Here is a 12126-nt window from a genome sequence, read left to right as displayed (position 1 = left end):
CAGAATGACAATTAACAACAACTGCAGACTGAGTCTTTGAAATCTGGCACTGCCATTATTTTTTACATTTTTTTTTTATGACTTACCTCAGTGTTCATATTTATATATATGACATATCTCTGTTATGAAAATAGTCCTTATAAAATACTGCTTGCAAAATATTTCTTAGTATTCATATGACAGTCTCATAATTCCTGTTGTTTATCTACTCTGGATGAACTTTTACCCTACAGTATGTTATATTTTCATATACATAGATATGTCATATAAGATATTGCAGTCGTAAATTTTACAGGATTTAAGTTCATTTGCTTTATTTCATGTGGTATTATTAATGCTGTATAACAAACAGAATCACACTTAAATGAAGGCTTTAGTCACACAGTTATATATGTTGTAGACTGTCAGTCCAGTTTGACTATTAAAACAAGTCGGTTCCTCAGATGCAACTCAAAACTCAATGGGAAAAGACAAGACTGTTATGGCCTCAAATGACATGTTATCAATACCTGTACATATCATCACAGGGTGCTATGTTCTTTATGTGAAGTGAAAAGAACATGTTTTCAGTGCATTATTTGGATTGAAGCAATAGAATTCACATAAGCATAGGCCTCCACTCTGGAGCCAAGATCAAGCTAGCCTTAGAAAAGCAGATTCCATTTTATTTGGGGGGGGGGTGATCTTTATAGATAAATACAATATCTTGACAATCACAAGATCTATTGCTGTCATATCAAATGTCAATTTCTGCCTAAGTCATCACTTAGACTCATGAATAATGAAGTAAACTCAAGGCTGGAAATATTTAAATCTAACTTGAATCCTTCATATGTGATGAAATCATGTAATGAGATGTAATCAATCCATTATGTTTGAAAATTATTGTGTAGCTAAATGTGATTCATGGTGTATAATGAAACCCTGATTGTTGATATGTGATTATACTTTGATTCACAAGGGATTATGAATCCCTGATCATTATTGTGAGCTGAATGTGATTCATGTTGTATAATGAAACCCTGATTGTTGATATGTATACCTTGATTCACAAGGGATTGTGAAACCCTGATCATTATTGTGTGAGCTGAAAGTGATTCATGTTGTATAATCAAACCCTGATTGTTGATATGTGATTATACTTTGATTCACAAGGGATTATGAATCCCTGATCATTATTGTGTGAGCTGAATGTGATTCATGTTGTATAATGAAACCCTGATTGTTGATATGTATACTTTGATTCACAAGGGATTATGAATCCCTGATCATTATTGTGTGAGCTGGATGTGATTCATGTTGTATAATGAAACCCTGATTGTTGATATGTGATTATACTTTGATTCACAAAGGATTGTGAATCCCTGATCATTATTGTGTGAGCTGAATGTGATTCATGTTGTATAATGAAACCCTGATTGTTGATATGTTATTATACTTTGATTCACAAGGGATTATGTTACTCTGATCACTTGTGTGAGCTGAATGTGATTCATGTTGTATAATGAAACCCTGATTGTTGATATGTGATTATACTTTGGTCACATGGGATTATGAATCTCTGATTTGTAGTGTAAGAGTTGGCCATGATTCACAGTGTTTAATGAAAGCCTAATCCTCAATGTGTGATTATACTTTGATTCACAAGGGATTATGAATCCCTGATCATTATTGTGTGAGCTGAATGTGATTCATGTTGTATAATGAAACCCTGATTGTTGATATGTGATTATACTTTGATTCACAAGGGATTATGATTCTCTGATCATTATTGTGTGAGCTGAATGTGATTCATGTTGTATAATGAAACCCTGATTGTTGATATGTGATTATACTTTGGTCACATGGGATTATGAATCTCTGATTTGTAGTGTAAGAGTTGGCCATGATTCACAGTGTTTAATGAAAGCCTGATCCTCAATGTGTGATTATACTTTGATTCACAAGGGATTATGAATCCCTGATCATTGTGTGAGCTGAATGTGATTCATGTTTTATAATGAAACCCTGATTGTTGATATGTGATTATACTTTCATTCACAAGGGATTATGAATCCCTGATCATTATTGTGTGAGCTGAATGTGATTCATATTGTATAATGAAACCCTGATTGTTGATATGGGATTATACTTTGGGCACAAGGGATTATGAATCTCTGATCTGTATTGTATGAGTTGGCCACAATTCACAGTGTTTAATGATTCCCTGATCATTATTGTGTGATTATACTTTGATTCACTAGGGATTATGGATCCCTGATTCTTGGTATAGAATCAAACTCAAAATCAAATGTTAAGACTTCCAAAGATGCATCTCTCTTTGTCTTGATAGTCAATCAGTCGATCTATTTCTAGATTGTTTCACTTTGCTGCCTCATAAATATCATTAATCTTTCTCAATTTAAGTTGACTTTCCTCCATGAGTGAGTTATCAACAAGACTGTGATGAAGCATATAGAGAATGAGTGGCTAATGTACACTGTACTCGCAATGAGACCTCCCTCCTTTCATCATTTCAGTAATTGTGACTTTGATGACGTACTTAATTCACAATTACACATGCCTGTGCCATGCTGTAAATAAATACTATGGAATGCGTACAATTTGAATATGTTATGATTGGTGTTCCTACGATACTGTCAACTTTGGTATGTCTGTGTACAATGGCTGTGTGTAGCTGGGTATTATGTAGTCTCAGGAGCACATTATGTGACAGTAAATTAGGTTGCACCTGCTGAAAGTTCCCCTTTTATATTTAAATTTGCCAACTAGATCAGGTTCTAAGGTTATATTGTTAAAAGTAGCTTTGGTGAAAGAGTGCAAACCTAGGTAGACTGTTTACATTGCTGATGTTAGTTGACAGCAAAGTTCTCATTAGTAAATCATTTGTAGCTGTGTGTATAGTAAGCCAGAGCTGGTCACAAATATTTCAATCATGTTTATGAATCCAGTTTACTATTAGATATCAATACCAATGGCTGTTATGAAATATATAGTGATCATGTCTTCTTAAAGAAGCATACATACACTTTAATTATCTTGAAGTTGGTTTACCATTGAGAAACCTAAAGTAATATTGATCCCCTTTAAAATGTCCATACTGCATGCTTTTCACATTAACCTCTCCGTGAAGAAGGAAGACCACACAGTACACATGAACTCAATACTCTACTCACATATTGAATGGTGATAAATGCATGATCGATTAATATTAACTTAGTTTAGCCTTTCATGGCATCCATTAGGGAGATTCATTTTTCCCTTTATGATGAATTAAAGTAAGAAGTGCTCTGCTATGACGTAGGCTGCAACTCAAGGAATAAATTATGAAGAATCCATTATGTAATGTGTTTGAACAAACTAGGGCCATTATTAAAGTGATATCTATAACAAGAACAGTTCCTAATGCACATGCAAACTATACAGTGCTGCAGATAGAAATTATTTTATAATGTATGTTCACTCATTTGGTCAAAGAAGTATAACCATTTGCCAAGAAAGATAGATATAATGATTAAAACGTTAGAGCCATGGCATACGCACTAGCTCATTTGAAACTTATAGCCCCAGGTGCACAGGCATTTTTAAGCATGTGTCCTTGGCCATGGGTTTAACTTTAAGCTGTTACAGTTTGTTCTCCTGTCAGACTATCAAGGTACAAGGTATGCTTTTGGCTTGCATTAGTTAAACAATTCTCATCAAATACTGCCTGAAGGGAAAGTGTGTTCTAATTGTCCATTCCTTTTGTTTCCATGTGTTTTTGAATAGGTATCCATATATGGTTTTAATGTGCTTTCCATTCCACTGTTGATCTTCACTGCACTTATCATTTTTACATACATTTTCAGATGTTTCTTAGTGTAAAGACAATCAAACACTGAGGGTTCTTGTTAGTTTTCTTACTAACCTTTGGTCTTTAGATATCCAAATGCTCAGGAGGTACAAGGACTTCTGAGCAATATCTTGGAGACACAGAGACTTATTGCCAGGGACTTATTGCCAGGGACTAGAGTCACATAAATGTATTCAGTGAATAATAATAGTTAACTTCATTAGGGCTAAACTTACTATGAAAGGTCTAAAATAACAGATCACAATTAGGAAATAATTGCCTTATTGTTGTGGCACCTCCAATGAAAAACAGTACTCTGTGTAAATGATATTGCTGAGTATGTTTCTTGGTCCTGTTTCCCACCTGGTGGTGATTTTTGGTTCTGACGGGGGGTTCTATCTCCGCACAGTATAATATTACGAATATGTTCCCATCGGCGAAAGAAATGATTTAATAGTTTGGCGACAGTTCTTTAATGTAGAATGGCAAAATAAGTTAATACTTTGGTGACAGTTCCTTTATTAAAATAGCAAAAAAATTATATATTTTGTTAAAGAAAAATATTTTTCGGTCACAGCATTTATTTTTCAGCATTTATATCCAGCATTATATTTTTTTAGAGTATATGTTTTTTCTCTCAAAGAATAAATATATTCTTGGCAGAGAAAAAATATTTTATGTGTTAGAGAATATTTATTGTTTACAGAATATTTACTGTAAGAGAATATATATTTTTGCACAGAAAATACATATTTGTTATTAAGAAAATGTTTGCTTGGATGAACCTCAGTTGTATGTGGAACCACCTTAATTATTACAAAATACCCACTGCTCATTGTGTAGGTCAAAGGTTATTCAAGGTCAAATGATATGTACAGGATTTCAAAGGTGATGGTGGGAGGGGGTTTGCTAAATTGTTTCCAACTAAACTTAGGTAGGGGTATGTAAATATAAAGACAGGGTGTAGGCAAATAAAAAAACTTTATAAATGAGGAGGGTGGCGGTGGGATCTTAGAATGTGACTCTAACACATGGGGTGTGTGGGTGCTCCCCAGGAAAGAAATTAAAATTTAGAGGTCAAATGGTACATTCTGAGGCATATGAATTTGGCCTGAATGCAAGGTTATGCTAATAAATACTAAATTTTGAGATAAAACCTAACAGAATGTTCCCTCTCTATACTGACAGAGCTATGGCCCCTGCCCCGCCCCCACCCCCTTTGCTCATGCTACTGTCAAGGTCAAAGGCTCGAAATGATATAAAGACCAACAACTTGGTTGGTATGTGGATCCACCAAATAGACAACAATGTTAGAGATTAATTACCTCCCACAGATGGTTAATATTATCAGTAGAGAGATATATGAGTTTGGAATTTTCTTGGGTGAGTCAATTATGGTTATCCTACACATAACTAAAGCCTGTCTACTTTGTTCCTAATACTAACCTTGTCTTCAGCCTTGTTGACATTGCTCTTACATGTAGAATTCATATGTTGAATAAATCAATCTTGTTTCCATTGATTCCTTCAACAATCCCTCACTAGGATTCCCATCAGGGCACTCATCCCTCCACATCTTATTACTCTTTGCTACTCATTGCTGTCAGCACCAGCGACAATTCTCACCTACAAAGTTCTGAGACAGGTGTGAACGGTAGATAGACAACTCATGGGAATCCTCTATTTTTAGATAGTACCATTTCACAACCTCTCATGTTGTCTTGTACTGTACCTGCATCATTTATGATCTAAGAAAGAAAGTAAGAGAATTCTGTTTTACATTGGAAAGTATTAATAATCTGTAATCACTACTTGGCAATATTCCCTTGTGGAGCTTCTTCAATGTATTAAAACATGGGTGGCTGGTTTTAATTTTAATTATCAGGACTTGAAAATTGATGATGCCCAAATGAAAAGCTTTGGATATTTACCAGCAGAATACATTTCCTAACTCAGCAGATGTTTGTAATGTGATTTACATTTTGATGATCTGGAGATGTAGATGAACCCAAACAAGAAGATTGAGGTACCTAGTTACCAACAAATGTTATAGTAGTGAGAAATTAAATGCCTGTTTCTTTGTCATTGAAATCCAAATTGACCTTTTTCTTCATTTATAAACACTATAATTTAGTTATCTGTTACTACAAGCCATCATCCCCTACTTCCAACCTCATTCCTGCTTTCTTGGTCTATAATACATCTGACAACCAAATAAATAATTCACGGGTATTGGAACATTCATTGCATACTGTACTATTACAATTAAGTTTGTACTTTTCTACACAGTAGAATCACATTCAGACAATTTAGATGTGGTCTCAAACACTTCCTCCTCTGCCTAAAAGGGTTTTATGAGCTACTCCTATGACGTCATTAGCACAGTCTCATATATAGAAGACTAAACACATTTCTAGATAAAAGCGTTAAGATCCTTTCAAGTACATTAGCTCTGAAGGACAACGATGCCTTAATTGGCAGAGGTTAAAGCAATACTACAAGGGTGGCTCTCATAACGTTCTTCTCTCAACCAAGGGATTCTTCTTGATTAGAGCCAATACATTACAGTTAGGCATATACACTAGCTGAAACTAGCAATTAAAGATTCACCTTAAGAAATTTAATTTGGAGATTATTAACAGTAACAAACCAATAAACTTCTCAGTGTTGTAGTGATTTGCTGGTATGCCTTTATTCCCTCTCTAATATTAGACTGCTTTGCATTTGTTTGTCAGGTTATATATGGATACTGATCTTTGTGAATAACTCAAAACTTAATTTTTTGGAAACTCTTAGTGCATAATCAGTATGTGAGCAGAAAAGGTTGTGCACCAAAGATCTGTGTGTATTTATAGTTGAACAGTACAGATAGGGGGACTTAATATTAAATACTGCCCTCACATTTAATACCTTGTCTGTTTAAACTTGTTTAAATGAATGCTGCCATCACATAGCTAGCTATATTCCTCGTGCAACTATGTATCATTTTTTTGGGCAATACAGTTACTATCTGCTGCCCTCTGTTTGGTTGCACACAGCCGGACAGATCTATAGTTCATATACCTTTTGATTATGAGTCATATATATTATAAGTCATATTTTGAGTAGATTTGTATGCTGTTTGAGAGAAAGGAAGTGTGCTAGTGCATTGATCACAGTTTTAGTCAAGTGCATAGTATTTTGTGAAAGGAGACCAATCTTTAAAGCCTGAATCTTACTAGGACAAAGAGGGATTGGGGGATTGGGGGACTGGGGGTGAGGAGAGCAGAGCACCAGCTTTAGGTATTTGCTTTCTTCATTAAATGCTAGGAGGACATCAGATGATGAGTCAGTACTTTGGAGATTGGGTTAGTAATACTAGGATGTCACAGATAAAAGATATCTTCTCCATCTCTAGTTTTATCCATAATGGACAATCACAAGTTGATTTCATATGTTGCTGAACAAAACACTCCCAATTCGAAAGAACATTTCCTCAATTGTAAAAGCATTTTTTTTTTTAACTTTTTTTCAAAGCAGATTTCTTTATAAATTGTTCTAACAAATTCTTGATCTTGGTGAGTGCAAAGAATGTAGACATTCTAATACATAAGTGAGGTCTTGACAAATGTCTTATGTCTTCAATGTCAAATGTCTTCATGTCAATGTCTTCATGTCTTCATGTCAGGGTTCGCAGGTTTCTTCCGGGTTGGAAAAAAACGCGGAATAAACCGCGGTTTTTTCCACTCGGAAGAAATAGGTTTCTTTCAGTTTCTTCCGGACAAAATGGAAGAAACTAATGTTTTGGGGAAAAACTGTTGATAAAGTTTCATAACAACCTGCAATGATTTCTAACTATGTAATAAATGGACAAGAAGCACTATAGTGTCATCTAGGTAGTCTATATCTAGGTTTGGAGCACATGACCTGCCTCCAGCATATACTGTACACAATATAGTACTAGGCTACTGTAGCATCAGACAATTAAGGGAACAACTATGGGCAAGCAATATTATGCAGACCAGAATGGTCCTGATTATAGCCCAGTTCTTAGTTAAAACTAGTTTCTGAGTGGAGGGACAAGTGTTCCCTGGAAACTAGTGTAGGCCTACTACAATGCACACTCATTACTACGATTACATTGACCACTATGATATTTACATATTTATATATTTACATATTTATATACTTTGTGGAGATTGAACTCAAGACATGAGGGTTACAGATTCGACTGGAAGTTGTAGTGTGAAATGAGGGCTGGCTCGTGGCCAGCTGTGTTTAATTGTGGATGTTTGTTCTTTTTGCTGTTGGGATGACAAGTCCTCCTGTTAACTACAAGTTGTAATTTAGGGAGTTGCAGAAATTAAACTGTTGCCTAAATCTAATAGATATTGTTCGGCTATTTGCTTGGTGTTCATTCTATTAAATCCTCAGTGCATGGGCCAATCCAGGTTAACCATTCATAAAGTATGGCCAGTTATGCAATTCTGGTTGATGGGGGGATCGCGAGATGATAAGTAGTCCTTCAATATTGTGATTTATAAGCAAACATCTTTTGGTGTAGAAAAAAACCCAAAATTATAATCAAAACAAAAATATCATATTTTGATGGTTTCAATGGCATGCATTTCAGTCAGATGGTGGTAAGCTATTTGTCTCTTTATTATATATGGGGGCTGTGCTGCCTTTATGCCAATTTTCACAGTTTCTTCCAGTTTCTTCCGGTTTCTTCCAGTTTCTTCCGAAGAAACTGGAAGAAACCTGGAAGAAACAGGTTTCTTCCAGTTTCTTCCACGTCCCCGGAAGAAATAGGTTTCTTCCAGAAGAAACCGAACCCTGCTTCATGTCAAATGTCGTCATGTCAATGTCAAAGACAAATGTCTTCAATTGTCTTATGATAATGTAAATAGCAAGGGACCACTGTCTGTCACATTGTTCCTATGTACATACTTGCAATGCATACACAAACAGAAAAGGCTAATGCTAAGTTCAAGGCTTTCATCCAAAGTCTTAAGAAGATTGAAAATAATTTTGATTTATAGTAAGACTTTCTAATATTTCAGTAGCTCATTATGTTCTGTTCAGTGGTGTGATTCTTTACGACTTCTTCCTTTGCCTGCGAAACCTTTAAAATTAGAGTAAAGTACGCAAGGCACTTTTTACATCTTTGACTTCTGCCTGAGATACTTCCATGAGATTTTCTCATGTATGGCAAAAGTACGACATTCCAGAACTAAAAGAGAGTTGTGCTATGCAATCTGATAATTCTTGTGAGAAAACAGCTCAGTAGATCTCCTTGGAAAGCAATTCAGCTCTGTAAGCATTTGAAGCTTGTGAGAGCATATATATCTTAATTATTTCTTATTTCTCAATTAATTTCTTAATTACGGTGGTGAAACAGTAGTTCGTAGATCCAGCATCGGAAATTGTGCTTTCTCATATCATTAATTTATATGTGTTGCTATTTTATTTGTTTGTGTTTTTTATTTTTTATTTTTTTTAATGAATTTATATGTGTTTGCTTTGATAGTACCTACACTTCTGTTTGTGAGATGTTTGCTCTTCTGATCAACACAATCACATGGATTTGTTTCATGAAAATACTTCACTCATGGTAAAAATATTGTAACCACATTCAGTGATTGCTTCTCCTTCCCTTACAAACCAAGCATATCCAGGGTCTCTTCTAGGCACTCTGTACAGCAGCTTCTATGCCAAATTTATAGGCTATCTTGAAACAGTAATAACAGTGAACTACCTTGGGCCATCTAAACAAAATCTTTTTCAGTCTGTAATCAATATGGTATGAATATTTAGAGCGCAGACATTTCAAGGCAAACAAAAAACCAAATAGCATGCTTGACTGTCACTTCTGTCTCAGAAGTGTCCAGGGTCGGTTTGCTATTATATCATCTTGCACCTCTATTCCCAGGAGGTGATGAAAGGAAAGAATGCCTGGCTTAAATATTCAACTCAGGAGGTGTTTGCCACATTGTGCAGTGCAAAATTGTCAGAAAAATGTCATACAGCTACCTGTGGGATAAACCAGTTAAGTACTTTGAAAATATATCAATTCACAGTCATCGATAACTGCCTGTAAGTTGAAACAAAGAGATGGACACTAGGAGGGAGGTGCTTGTTCACAGCATTGAGGACTGTCGCCTACGACCTATCAAGTTTATTCTGTCTTAAGCTCATTTTCAGTTAGTGGTTTGAGAAGAAATGAATTGATGGCAATTAGCCATAATCCAAGACTTGTGCCACCAGCTACTTCTGATTTAAGGATTAACCTGACAGATCGCCTGACAGCAAGCTCTAAACATAAAAAAGGGAAAAGGGAAAAGTAGAAAAAACACCTCTGATTAATATTTCTTACAAATCGGGATAGCTTACTTGCTAACGTACATTGAAAGTTTTAATATAGTTGGAACTGCACATACGCTGACCTTGTTTTGCCCTTTGATGCTGAAAGTTTCTGTAGGAAGCATCTCTGGCCAAAATGTTTGCTAACATAACAGGTTTGACCTGCACATTGCTCAAACCACCCTTTGCAATTGAAATATATCATTTTTCAATCAAACTAAGCACATTTTGATATGGAAGACAGTCAAAACATGCTCTAAAATATGTTTCAACTACTGACCTGTGTTAAACACACTCATGCACACAAACTCTGAACACACTCAGTAATTGTGAGTGTTCAACCTGTGTAAAACACGCACACACACAAACCCTGAACACACACAGTAATTGTGTGAGTTCAGGAAACTTGTAAGTTTGGTCACTTTAAGTTGCACTGAGCTTTTTCTTTTCAAATCTCTGATTTAATCAAATTAAAAAATTAAAATAAATCGTTTTTTTTTCAAATGGAACGAATCTATAGAGTTACAATAAAACTATTTATTTGAAATGAGTAGGTTTGATCAAGAACATTAGCAGTATATACCAGGGCTTTGACTATGTAACAACTAACACAAAAATACTGTACATACCCCCACATAATGTGCATTGAAGATGTAACAAATGTGGCATATTTTGAGAAAGTATGTTACTTGTCAATGCAAAATATCAAACATTAGCATAAGCCAGGCTTAACTTACTTTATATATACCCACGGCAGACCTATTCTTGTGAGAATCTGATGGTTAGTAGAATATGAAAACATGATTTTGGTACTGAAATCTATTGCAAGTACATGCTTGCTAAAGGTAACAAGCATTACATATCCAGTGCTTTGTAATATTGAACTTGAGACAAGGATTGTTGGAGTACTACTACAAGTAGACAGCAGTACTGTTTGTTCCTTTCAGTGAAAGTTGTGTTGACAGTTACTGTAAAAGGTCAAAATCAACTTTTCTGTGCTTGAAATAATTACTGTGTATTCACTATTCGGTATATAACATAATTTACCATTTAACATATACTCATGTATTCGTGACAAACATCACAGGTGAAATTAACAAAAAGTAAATGTTAATCAAATAAATCCCATTTCTTTTTGTTTTAAGTAAATATTTATAAAACAGCTGGAAATTGGTTTTCAAGATTGTTGCACAAATTGTTGAACACCATGTAAATACAGTAGATTAAACCAGAGATGTAAAAAGTAAAGTGGAGTATATGTAGTAGATCAAACTGTGTGGTTATTTCAGGTAACAAAGGTACAGTGTAGAATGTGACCTTACGCTAACTTATGAAATCATCAAATATTCTCCTTTTTTTCATTTCAGGTTCTCATAAATCCAAGCACCGCAGCCAACCCTCTTGCCATTCTATCAGTGACTTGTCTACATTAACAGCACACTCACCCATCGCAAGTCTGCACTTCTCCTCGTCCCACCCCCCACCAAATACAGAGAGACCTAAGGAGGCCTTTCAGGAGGTGACTGCTGACTTTGACATGAAGCTCTCTGCACATGAGAGATGGGTCAGGGCCTTGAAAAAAGTACTCAAAAAGAACTCTGCAATTCTTCAGCCAGTGTCAGAAGGTAGGAAGAGCCCATATAATCTAACAAGGCTTTTTATTATCTCATGTTATGGAAATTGTGGACTGAAACTTAAATAAAGATTGATAGAGAGGCTTACATGATGGATGTCACTGCAGAGAATTTCACTTTCTGCAGGATGGACATGAAAGCAGACTGACTTCAAAGAGTAAAATTTGTTATCATAGTTTCCCTTCAATACTTCCTCTTGCTTTATTGTTGGTGGTGTAGCAGCAGTGTGATGTACAATATGAGGACACCAGTAGTGGGATGCAAGATAGTGTGATGTACAATATGAGGACACCAGTAGTGGGATGCAAGATAGTGTGA

At 35.4% G+C, this 12126-nt stretch overlaps 1 protein-coding gene across 9 annotated transcripts in view; it reads left to right on the top strand.

Moving 5' to 3' along the window:
* LOC139960263 (ankyrin repeat and fibronectin type-III domain-containing protein 1-like) overlaps positions 1 to 12126 on the top strand; it is a 216172-nt gene that overhangs the window by 167343 nt on the left and 36703 nt on the right. For 4 of the 9 annotated variants that reach the window (XM_071958488.1, XM_071958489.1, XM_071958493.1 and 1 more), the window contains one exon: positions 11542 to 11799. The exons of the other annotated variants lie outside the window; for them this stretch is intronic. In XM_071958488.1, the coding sequence (XP_071814589.1) occupies positions 11542 to 11799 (258 nt within the window). The remainder of the gene's footprint in view (positions 1 to 11541; positions 11800 to 12126) is intronic. 9 annotated transcript variants of the gene reach the window in all.

Source organism: Apostichopus japonicus, chromosome 19 (genome assembly GCF_037975245.1).
Source record: "Apostichopus japonicus isolate 1M-3 chromosome 19, ASM3797524v1, whole genome shotgun sequence".
Lineage (NCBI taxonomy): Eukaryota > Metazoa > Echinodermata > Holothuroidea > Aspidochirotida > Stichopodidae > Apostichopus > Apostichopus japonicus.
Note: the sequence above shows the minus strand (reverse complement) of the source record. Positions and strands in the feature narration are given on the sequence as shown.